Raw genomic sequence first — 20,014 nt, 5'->3', positions numbered from 1 at the left:
ATTAAAGTGTTATAATATGGCATGTGGCAAGGCAAACTATTGGATGGGAAAATTAGATCTGGTTATAAAATAAATTTATTGACCCCTTGAAGATAATTCTTCGAATCATTGTTTCACTGGCATTTTTGTTCACATTGGAAATAGTTTGGTAGAGCTTTGGTTAAAACCTTTGGTTGCGGTATCTTGGAACAAATTGATAAACCATAGGAGATTGATAAGAATAGAAACAAATATGGACCCAAAATAGAAAGTTGGATTCATGCCTCTCATTGCAAGCAAGCACATGGGGCTAAGGTGGACGATCCCACAGAAAATGAGGCTGCACCTAGCAGCCCAGCAGAACATTCAGTGGCGGATAAATGATAGTCATGATTTACATTCATTTGAATTACAATTTAACACCCCTTGCATTGATAAACATTACATTTTCAACATTTAATATTCCGACTTGAATTAGGGAAGATAGTGACATTTATTTGCCTACATGACATACCATTATCTACTGATATTAGCGCAACATGAGGGATAATGTATCACAACTACACTCATGATTAGGGGATTTAGTTCGACCCCGGGAGATAGGGGGATCAGGGTAAGACAAATAATCTGATTTATGTTACATATTAAGGGATTTTCTTTATTTACCTTTTAGGAAGCTTGTTAGTTTGGTATATAATGTTGAATGTCATTGACATATAATTATGTTATAGGTATGAACATATACAAGGGGTAGCTCACATGTTTTACAAATGGCTACAGGTGGGACAAGAGGGAGCAAGATACCACGATTATATAAAAGGGGGTGCCTTTGCATGGTTGGGAAACACATTTGGAGGGGTGGTAGTTAAGGCTGCTGGGCCATAGAAGTTCACGGTTCACGTTTCACGGTTCACGTTCACGTGAACAATCGGACCCTGGGCCATAGGATTTCACGCTTGGCTGTTCACGTGTTGCGCGCCAGTTCTGCTTTGGCCGAGTAACCGTCAACATGGACTCTTCGGATGAAGAAGATTGCCTCATTCTGCTTCTACTAAGACGGAGGAAGAGAAAAAGGCACAGAATTTGGAGCCGAGAGCACTTCCTTCTGAGAGAAACCCGTGGTGAATTCCACCGAACATTCCGTTATCTGCTTGACAATCCCGATGAAGCACTGTTTTTCAATTATACCAGGATGTCATACAGGACTTACGATGCCTTGAAGACCCTCGTCCTGGAACATCTACAGCCAGGTCAAACAAACTGGAGAAAATCGATCGAAGCAGAACAAAAGCTCATCATTACTCTCAGGTTGGTACCTATTAATTTGGATAATGTGGTGTTGGTCGTGATGATCTAGGCTAAGGTAATTTGTCTAGTAGTCTAGCGAGTCTACTTTTGAAAATGTCTAAACGGATGTCAGTCTAAAAATAATCAGGTCGACCGAGATCTCCGTTTTCACGCATAGAAAAAGTGTGCATGTTCATTCCGCCTTTCACGCGTGAAACGTGACACGTGAAACGTGAAACATGAAAGGCGTTCTATGGCCCAGAGCAAGTCATACTACGTTTGTCCACTTTTCTTTACACGCGTGAACCGTGAAACGTGAAACGTGAACCGTGAACTTCTATGGCCCAGCAGCCTAAGATACTCCAATATTTGTTTGTTGGTTTAGTAGTTATATTGGCAATTGTTTTAGTGGTGGCTTGCTTGAAAGCCTTAGTGATGGTGTGTTTGAATAAGGTAACCAACAACACGATGATAACGCATGAAGTGACAAATGAGGAAAGAAATGTGGAACCACAAGAGGAAGACTTTTATGGCGACATAAATACTGAGATTAAAAGATTAAATCAAGTGATGTTGCAAATGAATACAGTAGAATTAAGATAATGGCATAACGACAATGTTATGAGTTGTGTCAATTACAAGATCAATGAACTCATATCACCACGAGTGACACACTGTTAGGAAAAAAAAAAAAAAGGGAAAAGAAAAAGTGGAGAGGAATTATGGTAATAATACATTATGCTTAATTTGTTGGTTTGGGAAAATTGTTGTTGGGAATTAGATATTCCCGTTTGTGATTGTAATCATATACAATTTATTTTCTTAGAGTAGTGCTAAAATACCTGCATGAGTTAATTTTTGAACTATATTAACCTGAAAGCATTTGTGGATGCTATTCTTAGTTTAGTAGTGAAATACATACCTGATTGAATATTATTTGTGTGACGCATATAAATGAATATAACTTTTAAATGTTTTAAGGAAAAACAACAAATTGTTGAATGTGAAACTGTCGGAAGACATACATGATTATGCTGATTTCATGGTAAGATGTACCCTATCTGATTCAGTGTGTGTGGAAAGCAGATTCAGATGTGACTGAGCATAAGGATAAGACGAGATCACATTTTGAAGGGAGTGCTAACGGAAGTGGGAAGAAGTTCGAGAAAGAAAATTTGTGGCTAAAATGAAGTTAATCACGGCATACACCCTCTTTCTCAAAGAATGATGAAGACATTCTCCCGTGTAACTTGGAGATGGATGCTTACCTTCACCAAGGAAATTTATGTGACCATTTGCCTGGATCACACTGCAACATATGAAAGGAAGGCGATCACTTACTCTTGTTTGAAGGCTTCGAACATTCATCACATCAGAAGTTGCAGGACAACGACATTTTACCTGCAACCTCTGTGAAATGCGGGGACATATGTTATTACTTCACCAACTTCTGGGGAACCAGCATGGAGCTGCAAACAAACGGCTGTGCCCTTGTCACAACAGCTGTGCGCGATTCTGCTGGTTGCTCCTGGTATGGACCATGAATGACCTGAACACCATGGTCCCAACATCATTGTGGATGCATCCGGCATCCCTGTTCCACATCTTGCTGGCCAATCAACGTCACACCAATACTTGCTGCCCACTCACAAGGAGGGAGGAGGCAAGTCGACTACAACTGGGCGAAGGCCTTGTTCAGGAATTACTATGCTACAGCAAGAGTGGCAAGAATGCTACATGGAGAGCAGGGTCAGTCTATGACTCCGTGCAGTTATTACAACAGCAAGACCCTACACAAAGTAGTGCAGGTGCTATGAAGACATTAGGAGAAAATGTTTCATACCTGGATTCAAACACAAAGAGTCAACATTTGTGTAGAGGCAAACGTTTTTGCCAGATGTTGCAGATGCTTTACAAAACTTGAAAATGAAGTGAAATTGTTGTGTCTTGGTGATGGTGAAGTGTTGTTTTGCAAAGATATTTGTGATGCAAGTGAAATAGATTGAATTAACAATATGGAATGAGTCAATGACCAACGAAATGTTTTGTGATTCTTGCAGGAGGACGGTGTATGCCTAAGGAAATTGGATTACCAAAGTTATGGTTTGAATACTTGTATTGATGTTTACTTGTAGTGATTGATTGTTTACTTATACTTGTATTGATGTTTACTTGTAGTGATTGATTGTTTACTTATACTTGTATTGATGTTTACTTGTAGTGATTGATTGTTTACTTATACTTGTATTGATGTTTACTTGTAGTGATTGATTGTTTACTTAAATTGATGTTTAGATTAATGGTTAATATAAACATAAAACAAAAAGATGAGGGATTGTGGTAGAATAAATCTTTATACTATGTAACTAGTTATGAGATTGGTGAGTGAACCAACAGGTGGTCGTAAGAATGTTAGGAATGTATCTCACTCTGTTAAAGCTGGGAGTCCGTTGTCCACCTCCTGTACAGCCCCGGGCTTGAGCACACTCCTATTGTAAGGTAAATGGAACTCACAGCAGGAGGGAAGCGAGTTGATGCCAGGAGGGCGATTGTGGATGACCAAGGAGCTTTAGCACACGGAGGATTAACATTCAGCGGACAGGGGATTAACTCCAGTTTGTCCATATAAACCAGAGCAAAGGTTGAGTCAGGACACTTGTCCTCAGAAGCCCTGCCCGACGGAATGAACGAATACCAACGAGAAGCAGCGCCAGGAGATCACCGGCGAACAAGAGGAACCAACGACTTCAATAACTAGATTCGTTATAGTGTTGTAGTACCTATTATATTGAAACAAGTGAATTAGGAGTTAATAAAGTCTGGATCTTTGTAAACCTGTTTTCCGGTCATTGGTCTTGAGTCCCAAACACACCTCCACGACAACGCCCTCCAGGCACCCTTGCCACACAAACTTGTATTTCTGTCCCTGCCTACTCTTCACCATTCTCACACCACTTCCCTTCCATCTCGTCTCTTGCACACAACATATGTCCACTCTTCTTCTGACCAATACTTCCACCACTTCTCCTGATCTCCCTGTCATTGTCCCTACATTCCATGTCCCAAACCTCAGAAACCGATCTCCACTTCGGGCTGTACCCTGCCCATATGTACTTGTAATTGTCATGGTTCCCTTTTTGAGGCAATGTTTTTATGGCCGGATGCCCTTCCTGACGCCAACCCTCTTAGTCGTCTTTTACGACACGCAGGGATACGGTGTACCTATTCTTATCCAGGGTACACACCGGGAAACGTTTAAAACATGGAAATTCTGGGGGGTGGGGGGGGGGCGGCGTCAAGGGAAAGATAAAATGAAAATAAACCCCTTCAGCCGGCACTTAGCTTGGCCGATCTGGGGAAACCGACAAAAAAAAATCTCTGCTGCATTGAAGGTTCCCAAGAGTGCAGTGGCCTCCATAATTCTTAAATGGAAGAAGTTTGGAACAACCAGGACTCTTCCTGGAGCTGGCCGCCCGGCCAAACTGAGCAATCGGGGGAGAAGGGCCTTGGTAAGAGAAGTGACCAAGAACCCGATGCTCCAGAGGCTGCGCTCCAGAGATCCTGTGTGGAGATGGGAGAAACTTCCAGGAGGACAACCATCACTGTGTTGCGGATATGAGGATGGCATTTTTTTGATTGTGTGTATTGGATTGTGGTAAACTGCTGTGTACCATTGGTTGGATATGGCCCCTCTTGCCTCCAGAGTTGTATAAAGGTAAAAAGGGCGTCTCGGTAATTAGTCCATAAGCATACACGTCAGCCAATCATAGAATGCCCCTGTTCGATAGCTTATATCTTATTATGTGTCTTAGAGTAAGGCTGTGTCTCCCATTAACTTAAATACTCCATTGTACCAAGTGAAATAAGAATAGGTCCCCTTTCATTTCATTTCGATGGCCAACTGCATTTTGGGCGGTTTTTCTTCAACCACCATTGGCCACGAGGCAGGGTTGGGGAAGAAAGGCGGGTCCCCACCTCGTCAGAGAGGGGAGAAGTGAGCCAGCCCCACTCGACCAACCATGAACAAGGGGTTTGGCTTGAGAGGGCGGAGGAAGAGCGTTTGGGGGAGGTTCGCAAAGGTTGAGGGGCGGGGCCTATATAACCCGCCGGCGGGGCGTTCCCGAGGGAGTTGAGACAAGGAGGGAGGAGACAAGAGCTGGGTCGTCAGAGAGTTGCGCTTTTACTGAGTCCAAAGAAAGAGCTGGGTCGTCAGAGAGTTGCGCTTTTACTGAGTCCAAAGAAAGAGCTGGGTCGTCAGAGAGTTGCGCTTTTACTGAGTCCAAAGAAAGAGCTGGGTCGTCAGAGAGTTGCGCTTTTACTGAGTCCAAAGAAAGAGCTGGGTCGCCAGAGCAGATGCGCTTTTACTGAGACAAGCAGCTCCGACCCGTGACTCCGCGCACACGACAGGCTCGGTGGCATCAGCGGCCGTCGAGGTCCAGCCCGACGTCCCGTGCGGGATCAAGCTCCAGCCAGCTCCGTGCTGTCCCCCCCCCCCCCCCCCCCCTCCAGCCACACACCTCCTTCCAGCAATCCACTCTGCAATTCCCCGCGTGAGTCAGTGTCTTTGTTTGTTCTGTCCTGGGTAGGTAATTAAGCTTGTATAAGGAATTCACTGTGTCACCTGCGTCTCATGTCCCTGTAAATAATCGTGACTGCTCCTTTTTGCTTGTGTGTGTAAATAATAAATCCCGTTACTCTTCTGTACGTCTTCTTCCTCTTTGCATTCGGTCGCTTTAGAGTTTTCCCGATTGAGTAGCTGTGGCGCGATACGGCCAACGTTTGGGTTGAATCGGGTTTTAGTCGGGGAATAACTGTTCGGCCGCGGTTACACCACCGCTCGGTCAAAATAACATCTAATCCGCGGTCCGTAACAACTGCAACACTCCACCGATCTGGGCTTTATGGCAGAATAGCCAGACGGAAGCCAAACAGTTCAATCTTGGTTTCATCAGACCACAGAATCTTGTTTCTCACAGTCTGAGAGTCCTTTAGGTGCTTTTTTGCAAACTCCAAGCGGGCTTTCATGTGTCTTTCACTGAGGAGAGGCTTCTGCTCTGACATGTATTGTCAACTGTGAGACGTTATATAGACAGGTGTGTGCCTTTCCAAATCATGTCCAATCAATTGAATTTACCACAGGTGGACTCCAATCAAGGTGTAGAAACATCTCAAAGATGATCAAGAGAAATGGGAGGCACCTGAGCTAAATTTCAAGTGTCACAGCAAAGGGTCTGAATACTTATGTCAATGTGATATTTCAGTTTCTTATTTTTAATAAATTTGCAAAACTTTCTAAAATCCTGTTTTCTCTTTGTCATTATGGGGTAATGAGTGTAGATTGATGAGGGAAAAAATGAATTAAACGATTTCAGCATAAGGCTGCAACATAACAAAATGTGAAAAAGGTGAAGGGGTATGAATACTTTCTGAGTGTACTGTAGTATCCGGATCCGGATCTTCACCAAAATTGAATCAATTCGTCCCTGTCACACACCTGTCCACCAAATTTCATCCGAATCTGTGCATAACTTTTTGAGATATCCTTCTAACAGAGAGACAGACAAACAGACAGGAGTGAAAAGATAACCTCCGTCCACCTTTGGTGGTGGAAGTAAAAATGTGAAATCATAGTGGAAGAAAGACGGGGGAGATGAAAAGCCAGTTACCAGGTGCTTTGCCCTATACCAGGGTCATGCCGGGTTGCTGCATGTATCGCTTGTGCTTTCCCACTTAAATAAATTGAGGTTTTGACTGCACCCACCTTCCGGTTGGACATCGATTGATTAAAAAAGATTAAGGGTTTTATGACACCGAATCTCCACAGCAACTCCAGAATGCAGACGTTCCTTCAGTAACCCACTCCTGGTTAGACTTCCAAACTCCAGGTAACTGCAGACCTCAATCCTTTTATTCCTTACTTCTTCCATCTGTGAAACTGCATCCATGAGGTTGTTCTATCCCAATCTTCCCTCCAAGGCTTCAAAAGCAGGTGGTGCACCACCCCCTGATGCCATCCCCTATTCTTAACAAAGACCTTTTTTTACCCCCACCTACCCTGTCGACCCTCTTACTTGCAGGTTGCCGTGTTTCCTCTCCTTTTCCTGTTCATTCATTCCCTTGATTGCCTCTAACTGTTGCCTCACTGTCCCCACTGTCAGGTCATACACTCTTCGCTCTTCCAAAGAAAAAGTAGAAATAGTTTAAATTTAATTGCTCAAACCTAATCACCATTAAAAACTCTGACCGGGACAAAACCTTTTACCCCAAGTGAAGTTCCTGGAATACAGTACTATACATTTAATTGTTGCTAAATAAATTACCAGCCAGGGATGGTTGCACCAAACGTATGTACTGGAACTTGCTTCCAGGAACAGTTATTTGATGCAAGGGAGGTGCTCCTGACACTGGCACCGAGAGCGTCTTTAGGCCACCTGGCACTGGGCATACCTGTTCAGTCAGGCAAATTCAACAACAACAACAAAAAAGAATGAATACAGAAAATATGTTTTTAAAGCAAATGAAAAATAAATAAATAAACGAACACACCAACACCAAACAACAGGTATTTTAAGGCCATTTTCCCTGCTAGAGCGGGGGTTAGCCCGAAATAAATAAACGAACGAGCAAACAAATCAATCAATGAATAACACTCAATGATCTATGTGAAGTTTATTTAATTATCTGCAACGACACAAGCGGCTAAATCAACAAGAGGGAGAATTGCTTTGCAATAAATGTTCCCTACTGGTCCCAATGAATATTGCTACAGAATAAGTTGCAGTTTCTGTAACTTATAATAAAACCATGTACCAAGTTTCAGTTGAATACGTTAAAGAGTATGAGAACATGGTCTGGAAAAACCACAGGTGGGATGGACAGACGGACAGACAGACAGACAGACAGATGGAGAGCAAACCCATGGCCCCCTCCGGCGAAACCGGTAAGGGGGAATAATAACATTTTAGAAATGACTTCTAAAAGGACTCTGCTAATGTTGCATTAAATGGCCAACTTTTTAAATTACCACTCTTATACAGTGGCTAAGGCTACACCAATCGTTTTGAAAAATTTAGAATAACATATTAAGCAAATGGCAAACAAGGTTTGAGGGGAAACAATTTTGCCGACAACTTTGGAATGGGCAATCATGGAAGCGCAATGGGGTAATGGAGAAAATAGGGACAGTGCGTTTCAAAAAATCTGCCTCGACATTTTAGTGAGCAATTTTCCCTCCCTACAAATCACAAACGCATGCTGGCAACACTGCCGTGGCAGGGCCAGGGGGTGTGCCCGGCGGCGGAGGCAACTAATTGTTTGGTATAAAAGTTTGCATATGACTGCATAATGTTTGTTGAGGTCACATATTTACTCTTAAAGTAAAGTTGTGTAGAAGGGTACAAGGTTGAAATGTACTGTGGTTAGACCTTTACGTGTACAGGACAGCCGCAGTTTGAGAGATAAATGTTCTCTCTCCGAGGTTATATATTTTGGAAGCAGAGCACAATCGAGAGAGACAGATGAAGAAGAAGTCGAAGGTTGTTTTACGATGGACAATGTCACGTGTACCGTTTCTTTGAGTTCAAATGAACTGAAACGTGGAGTTCACCCGCCTGCTTCGGTGGATCGATAAAGTAAAGAACCTTCAGCTTTTGTATCATAGTGACTTTAAGTCATCACAAAATATTCCTCTTCTTTGTGCCAATCAATTCATCGAGAAATATTCCTCTTCTTTGTGGTTGGTGTAGCGGTTCGGGTGCCAGCTTAGGATCCTAGGATCCTGGGTTCGAATCCCGGTCGATCGCTGAATTAACGCCAGGGGGGTTGACTCAACCTGTCATCCTTCCGAGTTCGGCTAATTGAGTACCAGCTCACTGGTAATTCCCTGTGTGTCGTAAAAGGCGACAAACAGGGTTGGCGGCAGGAAGGGCATCCGGCCGTAAAACATTGCTTCAAAAAGGGGACCAACAAAAACAACAACAACCACGGTGTCCGAAAAAGGCAAACCCCCGCTTTGCGGGGGGAAATGGCCTCTAAAGGTTTTTTTTTTTTTTTTTTGTGCCAATCAAATCATCACGAAATGTTCCTCTTCTTTGTGCCAATCAAATCATCATGAAATATTCCTCTTCCTTGTGCCAATCAAATCATCGTGAAATATTCCTCTTATTTGTGCCAATCAAATCATCACGAAATATTCCTCTTCTTTGTGCCAATCAAATCATCATGAAATATTCCTCTTCTTTGTGCCAATCAAATCATCAAGAAATATTCCTCTTCTTTGTGCCAATCAAATCATCACGAAATATTCCTCTTCTTTGTGCCAATCAAATCATCATGAAATATTCCTCTTCTTTGTGCCAATCAAATCATCATGAAATATTCCTCTTCCTTGTGCCAATCAAATCATCACGAAATATTCCTCTTCTTTGTGCCAATCAAATCATCACGAAATATTCCTCTTCTTTGTGCCAATCAAATCATCATGAAATATTCCTCTTCTTTGTGCCAATCAAATCATCATGAAATATTCCTCTTCCTTGTGCCAATCAAATCATCGTGAAATATTCCTCTTCTTTGTACCAATCAAGTCATCATGCAATATTCCTTTTTGTGCCAACATTAACATTAACGTATTTTGTGAAAACATTTTGCTACCTCAGAGACATGCTGAATGGAGAAGGTGGATCAGACTCGGCAACGGTTGCTGGAGTGAGATGTGCATGGAAGAAGTTTCAGGAACTGAGTGGCGTGCTGACGAGGAGGGGAGTGTCGTTGAAGCTGAAGGGAAAGGTGTATGCTGCATGTGTGAGAAGTGTTATGATTTATGGGAGCGAGACATGGGTAATGAACGTAGAGCAGCAACGAAGGCTGGAAAGGGTGGAAATGCGAATGGTTCGGTGGATGTGTGGAGTATCGTTGAGAGAGAGGAAGACAAATGATGAATTGCGAAAGATGATGGGAATAGAGCCTGTGATTGATGCTGTGAAGAGGAACAGGTTGAGATGGTTTGGTCATGTGTTGAGGAAGGATGAAAGTGACTGGTTGAGAAGAGTGATGGAAATGAATGTAGAAGGAAGTAGAGGACGAAGAAGACCGAGAAAGACTTGACTAAAGGTGGTGGAAGAAGAAATGCGGGCAAGGGGGTTAACAAGGGGAGATGCAGAAAATAGGGCAAAATGGAGAGGATTGTCATGGGGATCGCAAGGCTAACCCCCGCTCTAGCACGGAAAATGGCCTTAAAATGCCTGTTGTGGTTGTTGTTGTTGTATAAACATTAACGTGTTCAGATCGGGAGACGATCACATGGAAGTAGTGTAAAGCTTCATCTTCCTAGGTTCTAAGATTGAAGTGAGTGGAGAATGTGGAGGAGAAATAAATTGATGGTTAGCACTGGCAAAAAGAGCAATGTCAGGATTCACAAAGATCTGGAAAGAAAAAGATGCACAATACAAAGCAAGACGAGACTGGTGTTTATTTGGTGCCTCTAGTATTTCCAGAAGAAATGTATGGATGTGAACCAAAGTCTTTTCAAAAGAAAGAAAGGAAGAAGATTGACAGTTTTGAAAAGTGATGTTGGAGAGCAATGTTAAAATTTCCATGGACTGCAAGAAGAACAAAGAAATCAGGGCTTTAAGAAATTAGAACACCATGTACATCGGAAGTGCTGATGCTAAAACAAAACTGTCATACTTTGGACAAATCATGCGAGCAGAAAACAAGTGTGAAGAAGTCAACCATTCGGGTACGGTTCATGGAAGAAGAGGAAGAGGCAGACCACGACCATAGTCAATCAACCATTTGGCTACTGGAGAATATAATAATACAAGTTCCCTGACAAGGAACTTTGATGTAGGATCAAGCCCATCAAAGCCTGCGCTATTATTACAAACCTATGGTTGTTTGTCCATGCTCTATCATCTTAAATTGCTCAGCTTCAAGCGAGGAAGCAGCATGTACCATTTATAAGTCTTTGGTATGACTAGGTCGGGGCCCCAACCACCGACCTCCCAGACTCAGAGTTGATGCTCTAACCATTACTCCACTGAGACTGGTTAAATGTATGCTTCACACGAATATGAGGGAACACCTTAACATGTTCGTGCATTTCATTGGAGCTGGTACCTTCTTTACATGAAAATATGATGATACATCAATGCTCAATTTCAGTAAGATCCATAATTGTACAATGTAGCCAGCTTCGGGATGGGGTGCGAGGGGGGGGGTGTTGCTCTTCCGTGCCAAGGGAATGTTTGAACATCCCTCATCAAGACAAAAACACAGGGGTTTGTTTTACTACCTGTCACGATCGAAGTAAGCACAATGCATGTCCTGTTTCTGAGAATTTTTTTTTATACGAAACACTCTCACCTTATATTCCTCCAATATTACAAGTTCCATACCTGAGCCAAAGTTTGCACAGAGGAACTGGTGGCAGAAACAGAGGACGCAAGGCTCAGAGCCTATGGATGGGAGTGTAAACACATAAGAAGCTTAGCAGTGAAGAAAGGCAACATTAAGCAGAAAACAGAAAATGGTCAATGTGGAAGAAAACATCAAATAAAAAACAAGACCGGCAGTTATAGCACTGACGGATAGGGCAGGGAACCTATGGAGGACTTACATTGGGTACCTCTGAAACAGTGGATGTGGGTGGCTGCGCCGAAAGAAGAGTAGAAGGTGCCAAAGGCTGGGGTACTGCAGCTACAAGCCGTTTCTGAGGGCTACTGCCCCCTGTCGCTATTGGTATCACAGTTACCTGAAAGAAAGTGCAACAAACATCATCAGAGAAAACACTATGTGCATAAAACTGTTAAAGGGCTGCGAGGTCTACTGTCTACTGTAAGGGCTGTCTACGTTGCTCTAAAATGGGCTCGTGGTCTACAAGTAGGTGATTACTCGGAAAATATCCTGATCTTGTTCTAACTAGCAAAACTGGAGTTTCTGGGGGAAGTGCCAGAGAGGGAATTAACTACTACCCATTGAATTAAAGTCCAATGAACAATGAAATGTTATAGAATGTATGCAAAAATGAAAGGTGTGCCAAGCACTTTTTCAAGTTGACAGAAGTAAAGACAACAAGGCAGAGCATGTAACAATAAACAGCATTCATTATACAGGGTGAGTCAAAAGTAGTGCCCGATTTCTGTTTATATATATATATATATATATATATTTCTGTCAGTTGATTGTTTGTTTGCCATTTGTATTACAGTGTACAAGAAGGTAGAAATAAATGAATGACATGTTTATTTAACCATTTATTCGGGGGAAAATTATTACGGGGGAAACCCTTAGCTAAATTCGTTGCCGTTTTCGGATGACCGGACTTCTTTGCAGTGGCTACCGACCCTGTTGCTTTAAATGTCTCGACAATCAATCGTATGTTTCTTCCCTGGGGTGGGTTAATATCGAATTCCTGTGCCAAACGGCGTGCCGCCATCGTTGGTTGTTCATTACGTTTGTAGTAATGTTTCACGGCCGCAATGCGTTGATTCATTGAAAGGTAATTCATGGTTCAATTTGGTGCAACTTCAGCAACTTACAAAACTCTCAGCAATAACCTGCAAAACAAACAAAAAAAAAATTAAGAAAATTAATAATCTGCAAGACAATTATTAACAACATGACATCCCAGAAAGAATCTGACAGCCGAAAAAACAGAAATCTGGCGCTACTTTTGAATCACCCTGTATATATATAATTATTATTTTTAATTTTTTTTGACAGGACGATTTCCAGAATTAATGAAAATAGCTAAAGCAACACTAATTTAGAAGAAAGGCCAAAATGACAATCCAGGTAATTATCGACCAATATCTGTATTATCTGTTCTAGCCAATGTGTTATGAAAGCATACTTGTTTTTTTTAGAAATGAATCATGTATTTTATAAACAACAGTTTGGTTTGCATAAACAATACAGTACTAAATTATCCTTAATAAAAATGAAAAATATAATATCCTTAATAAAAATAAAAATATAAAAATTTAGTAAATGAAAAATAAATGTTAAAATCTTTGGATGAGGGTAGAATAACTATTGGAGTGTTCATAGGTTTCCAAAAAGCATTCGATGCAATTGATCATGAGATTTTATGTGATAAATTGGCACATTGTGATATACGAGGACTACGTTTACAGTGCTTTATAAATTATTTATTAAATCGAACTGAATTTGTAAATTGTGGTGGAGAAAATTCCTCTAAAATGCCAATATCTTGCTGTGTGCAACAAGGCTTGGTCTTGGGAACAACTTTGTTTCTTGTTTATATTAATGATTTGCCAAATGCCACTGACTATTTCCATTTTAGATTTTTTGCAGACGATTCTCATTTATTTCATACTTTTCCAAAGGGCCAAGCTACAGTAGATACGAGAGAAGTACACATATGGAAATGGTTACAAGTTGTTGTAAGGTAAATAAACTTACAATGAATTTATCTAAGACAAATTATATCCTCATTAGAAGACGACAGAAAACTATCACAGTGCATGGAAGCCTCACAATTGCAGAAAGCACAATAAGTGAGGCTAATGATGCATCATTTGTTGGGTTGATTATAGATAAGCACCTCAATTGAAAAAATACGGAAACGACAAAGAAGAAACTTGCCCATCTCGTGCTACACGAGAAGAACGGGCTGATAAGGGCTTTTTATACTTGACTTTACCCTTTAACATTTTGACCCAATTGTTAATTCATTTTCTCCATATTCTCATTAAAAAGGTCCATATTATCATAATAAATTCTGTTCCAAGTGTGAGAAGACTAAAGAGGAAAGAAAAAGAGAGGTGACAAAAATAAGGAGAGGGAAAGGGGATGGGAGAGAAAGCCATGGGATGGAGCAAACACGAAAATCAATAGAACCGCCTTTAGAGGCCATTTTTCCCCACAGAGCAGGGGTTAGCCTTTTTTCGGGCACCGTGGTCCCCTTTTTGAAGCAATGTTTTATGGCCGGATGCCCTTCCTGACGCCAACCCTGTTAGTCGCTTCTTGCGACACACAGGGAATTACCAGTGAACTGGTAGTCAATTTGCCGACCTTGGAAGGATGACAGGCTGAGTCAACACCCCTGGCGTTAATTCAGCGATCGACCGGGATTTGAACCCAGGATCCTAGGATCCCAAGCAGGCACCCTAACCGCTAAGCCAACACCAGGCTTAAACATGAAAATCAATAAATGTTACAATTACTAAGATATGCAAACTAACCTTCGCAGGTGACTTCAGAGGGGAAATGGCAATCTTCGCTGGGCCGGGTGGCCGACCTGGAGAACTAACCAGGCTGAGCTGGGACAGCGTCAGGGTTTTGGTTGGTGTACTTGGTGTTCCTACAAAACAACAATTGAACATCAACACACAGGACAAGCACCATCATCATTTGTTTTGTTAAAATTAAAAAGGTCCACAATAAAATATGATTTCTAAATATGAACAAAAGCTTCAGCAGACATGGCACTGGTAATTGAAAGCATTGAAAAAGAAAACGAACAAGTTGAAAAAGACATAAAATGTCATAGCCCCCATGGTTTCAGTAATTTTTCTGTACGGAGTTAAAAGCCATCAGTTGGCCATCTTTGGTCGGATTACAGAATAAAATCTTCTGGATATGTATACTCATGTTTGTCTTTCTGCCAAGTTTGAACAAAATTGGTCTGTGCATGGTTGAGAAATGGTTGGGTGACACGTTTAAGTAACAAAATGGCTGCCAATCGGCCATATTGGATCTAATCTCGAAAAATAACGACGTGCATATGTAAGCCATGATTCATTATCTGTGTGCCAACTTTGAATAACATCTGTAAATGCATGTCCGGGAAATAGATGAGTATGTGTTCAATATCAACTAAAATTTACAACTAAAATTGCTGCCAGTCTACCAGTCGGCCATCTTTGATCAGATCGCAAAATAAAGTGAGGTACATGTGCACGCCATCATGTACTGTGCTTGTGCCAAGTTTGATCAAAATCGGGCCATGCATGTTTTACATTGTTGGGGACATGTTTAACTAACGAAATGGCCGCCGGTTGGCCATCTTGGATCTGATCTCACAAGGAAATGGCGTGCATATGAAAACAATAATTCGTTATCTGTGTGTCAAATTTGAACAAAATCGGCCATATTTTGAACAAAATCGGACATACATGTCTGAGATATGGTTGCGGACGCACGGTCGGACAGAGGGAAGATAGGCTAGGGTACCCAATACATAAGCCCCCGTTTCGGACCAACTCCAACTGGATAATAATATCCAAGCAATGATAATCACGAATAGCACAATGGAGCAGCAGGGCGAAAAAATAAGAGGGGAAAAAAACATCAAATGGGGCAGAAGGGTAAAAAATAAATCACGTGATAAATGAACCCTCCACGTACAAAGTCCGTAATCATTGGAACCTCAATTCTGGACTTGCATCCTGTCCTCTTTCCGTGCTATGCCCCGCCCCCTCCAAGTCTCTAAAGAGCGCACGTGGTCGGTCCACCAACCAACAAACCCATTCGACTCACCTCCACTCATTCGTTCTTCATTTCCCCGCCAGTGGAATCAGCTTCCATCTTCTCTTCAATCCTATATCTTTTCCTACAGGTCTTCAAGCTAGCTGTTCACCACCATCTCAAATAGTTATCTATATAAATAAAACACAGTGTGTGGGTGTGTGTGTGTTACCGATAGACTCGTAAACGGAGAGGCTCACGTGCTTGATATTTGGCATAGACATGGCCATTGAGCCTGGGAAGGACATGGCCTACCTAAAAATATTTGACGAGATCCATATTTTTTATTAATATTTACCTCAGCGCATTTCAGCGAGGAACATTATACACGGAATCTCAGCCTGTGCCAGAGCAGCTCGCTGATTCGCTCAGAGCGATCACGTGATGTTCCATCCTCGTTGCCAGGCCACTGAACGGAAAATATATAGAATGACCATTGCTATTCACACCACATAGGTAGAGATGCAGCTGCCATGCGCCATCTTGGTTGGCACTCCATGCTGGGCGATGGTGATTTCCATCACACGTTTGCACGTAATTCAGAGCGAAAAGCGATTGCGTTTTTTCACCTTTTGTGCGATCGTGTTTTGTGTCGATTTTTGTCGATTTTGTGCGATATGAATTAAACGTCTTTGAAACAGCTGTGAAACGTCTTTCCACAACCCTCCCGTAACCGATTGGAGCAGTTTATTGCCGCACAAAATGGCATTTTAACAGTTGTCTGGCTTTTAAAATCTGGGGCACGTTCAAAACAAATGAGATCCGCGAAGCGAGTTGGTCGAGTCGTGTTAACCAAGATGGCGACACGGTGGCTACACTTTTCACGGAGTATGAGCGTTCTATATATTTTCAATTCAGTGCGCCACTCGCTCACGTACTTGATTTGCGGCATAGACATGGCCATTGGGCCTTCACGGTGTAATTTGTGCGAGGCTTTTGTCTGAGTGAACTTGAGTCGAGAGGGCGAATGTACGGGTTGGGAATGTACGGGTGTCCTTTCCCCTGCCCGGCAACGCCGGTACTGGAGGGCATCACAGGATCGGTGAGTCTCCAAAATCCGCTTTGTGCTGTTGTTGCGAAGATGCAGGATGATGTCGCGATTGTTGTGCTGCTCTCCTCCCATGAGAACTGCAACGTCATTGTTGACTGGCCCTCCCCTTCCCGATCCCCTCCCCTCTTCCCCCTCCCTTTCCCCCCTCCCCCTACCCTTCCCCCTCCACCCTACCCTTCCCCGCCTCCCTTTCCCCCCTACTCCTTCCTCTTCCCCCCTCTCTCCTCCCCCCCCCCCCCGTTTCCCTCCCCACCACTTCCCCCTTCCCTCCCCCACCCGGCAATGCCGGGTACTTCTGCTAGTACGTTATAATAACTGACGGACCTGTGCGGTGTCGTAACCTATACACAGAACACGGCTGGAGGAGAACAATACATCATCAGTTCGTTGAAGTGCCCTGAGGTCCATTATTGGTGCCTTGAGGGCAGTTTAGATTTCCATAAGAAGGTCGCCATTTTGAAATTGAAATAACCGAAATTTATCGGAATTTCTCACAATGTCTTTCAAAAACGTGTTAATTACCTCCACCACCCGAAGGTATACACTGGGCAGGTTATGTTTTCAGTCCTGCCTTTTTTTGTCTGTCTGTGAACAAAAAAATTTTTAAAGTTGTGAACGGATTCGCACGAACTTTGGCAGAGATGTAGCGTATGTGATGTGACAAGGACAAAATGTTTAGATTTTGGTGAAGATCCGGATTCGGCTACTAGAATTTTTAAAGTGAATCTTCACCATTGGGAGATTGGGCCAAACACTATACATAGCAGGATATCTCAAAAAGTTGTGGACGGATTTGGACGAAACTTGGTGGACTGGATGGGTGTCTGGCAAGGACAAATATATTCGATTTTGGTGAAGATCTGAATATGGATTCGGATACGAGAATTATTTAATTTCTAAGTGATTCTTCACCATTGAGGAAAAAAAAAAAAAAAACACCTTTGGAGGCCATTTTTTCCCCGCAAGCGGGGGTTGGCCTTTTTCGGGGACCGTGGTTGTTGTTTTTTTGGTCCCCTTTTTGAAGCAATGTTTTACGGCCGGATGCCCTTCCTGGCGCCAACCCTGTTAGTCGCCTTTTGCGACAAACAGGGAATTACCAGTGAACTGGTACTCAATTAGCCGACCTCGGAAGGATGAACAGGCTGAGTCAACCCCCCTGGCGTTAATTCAGCGATCGACCGGGATTCGAACCCAGGATCCTAGGTATCCTAAGCTGGCACCCGAGCCGCTAGCCCAACACCAGGGATTCTTCACCATTGAGAGATCGGGCGAAAAGCTATATACATGATATTTTAAAAAGTTATGGATGAGTTATGACTAAACTTGGTGGATGAGTTGGGATTGGCAACAAGAACACGAGGATTAGATTTTGGTTCAAGTCCGAATCCAGTTCCGGCCTATTAGTGGATACAAAACTAACTGTTCAGCCTGGCGGAGGTATGCGCTCCACCGAGTGTCGTTCTTGTTTATGATAGCGATTGTTAACAATGGCATGACATGTTAAATAGCGCTTATTAGCATATATATGTGGGTGTGTGTGCATGTGTGTGTATGTGTCATGTGTGTATGTATGTGTATGTCTATGTGTGTGTGTACGCAAACACACACACACACACACACACACACACACACACACACACACACACACACACAGTGCCTATAGAAACTCTCCACCCCCTTTGCAAATTTTCACCTTTTGTTACCTTATAACCTGGAATTAAACTGCATTAAATCAGACTTTTTCCACCTTTATTTACACATCGTAACCCACAACTTCCAAGTGAAAAACAAATTCTACAAATTTCAGAAAATTAAATAAAAATACAAAACTAGAATATCTTGGTTGGATAAATGTCCACCCCACTGAGTTAATACTTGGTGGAAGCACCTTTGGCAGCAATTACAGCTGTGAGACTGTTGGTATAGGTCTTCACCAACTTTGCATACCTTGATTGGGCAATATTTGCCCATTATTCTGTACAAAACTGTTCAAGCACAGTCAAGTTGCATGGGGAGCGTTGATGGATAGAAATCTTCAAGTCTGGCCACAGATTTTCCATTGGATTTAGGTCGAGGCTCTGACTGGGCCACTCAAGGGCATTTATGTTTTTGTTCCTTAGCCATTCCAGTGTAGCTTTGGCTGTGTGCTTCGGGTCTTTGTCATGCTGAAAGGTGTAGTTCCGTTCCAATTCAGCTTTCTTGCAGAGGGCAGCAAGTTCTCCTCTCGGATTTTTCTGTATTTTGCTCCATGCATTTTCCCTTATATCCTGACACGTGCCCCAGTCCCTGCTGATGAGAAACATCCCCATAACATGATGCTGCCACCACCATGCTTCACAGTAGGGATGGTGTTCTTTGGCAGCAGAGAAACTTGATTTCAATTTCATTCCATTGCGATCAAACCCAAAAATGCAACACATCAAGGCTGGACAGTTTCTTGGAAGCTTTATTGCAAACATAGAGCAGAGACTGTTTACAACAGCATCCACCACCATCACAAACCAAGGAGCAGCAGTTGAAAACACATCCCAGTATTCGGACTTTGTTCTTGATCTTTATCTTGAAAGAAAGTTTGAAGTTCTTGATCCAGCTAACTGGCCTAAAGGAATGGATGAGCGAGCACTTTGGTGAAATCCAAATCAAACACCTTGTGCGACAGATTCACCTCAATTCTAGAACTGCAACTCAAGTGACTATAAAGAAGACTAGAAAGAGAATAACAGAGTTGTACCAGATGGCGTACTGCTGCTTATTCTCATCCGGAACATTATTCCTGTGAGCTCTGCTGAATGTGAATTGGGATTCATACACAAAAAAATATATTGGAGTGAGAACAGGGAATAAGGCCACCGATCCTGCAGGGAGTGAGCACGCCGAGCCTTCATTGGGTGAGCACACCGAGCCTTCAGCGGGTGAGCACGCCGAGCCTTCAGGGTTGAGCCTTCGGGGGCGAGCACAAAGAGCCTTCATGGGGTGAGCATATTGAGCCTTCAAAACCTTACACCTTTCTACTCAAACCCACCCACGAAACCATTCTACATGATGCCAATGCCACAGGATGCTTCCACCAAGTCAAAGGTTCATCATTGGCCACCACGTGGTTGATAACGGTTACCTTTCCTCGACGCTTGTTCATCCATCCGTCTGTCTGTCTGTCTGTGTAACGTTTTGTCCCCCCATTGATTGGACAGTTCACCGGATTCC

At 42.7% G+C, this 20,014-nt stretch overlaps 1 protein-coding gene across 7 annotated transcripts in view; it reads right to left on the bottom strand.

Moving 5' to 3' along the window:
• Positions 1–20,014, bottom strand: part of LIN54 (lin-54 DREAM MuvB core complex component) — a 177,789-nt gene that overhangs the window by 111,186 nt on the left and 46,589 nt on the right. For 6 of the 7 annotated variants that reach the window (XM_078783826.1, XM_078783828.1, XM_078783825.1 and 3 more), the window contains 4 exons: positions 14,475–14,593; positions 11,885–12,019; positions 11,664–11,723; positions 7,587–7,713 (listed from right to left, as the gene is read on the bottom strand). In XM_078783826.1, coding sequence (XP_078639952.1) covers positions 7,587–7,713; positions 11,664–11,723; positions 11,885–12,019; positions 14,475–14,593 — 441 coding nt within the window. The remainder of the gene's footprint in view (positions 1–7,586; positions 7,714–11,663; positions 11,724–11,884; positions 12,020–14,474; positions 14,594–20,014) is intronic. The other variant, XM_078783827.1, reaches the window with a different exon arrangement.

The sequence above is a fragment of the Myxine glutinosa genome, chromosome 8 (genome assembly GCF_964187855.1).
Source record: "Myxine glutinosa chromosome 8, kmMyxGlut1.1, whole genome shotgun sequence".
Classification (NCBI taxonomy): Eukaryota; Metazoa; Chordata; class Myxini; order Myxiniformes; family Myxinidae; genus Myxine; species Myxine glutinosa.
Note: the sequence above shows the minus strand (reverse complement) of the source record. Positions and strands in the feature narration are given on the sequence as shown.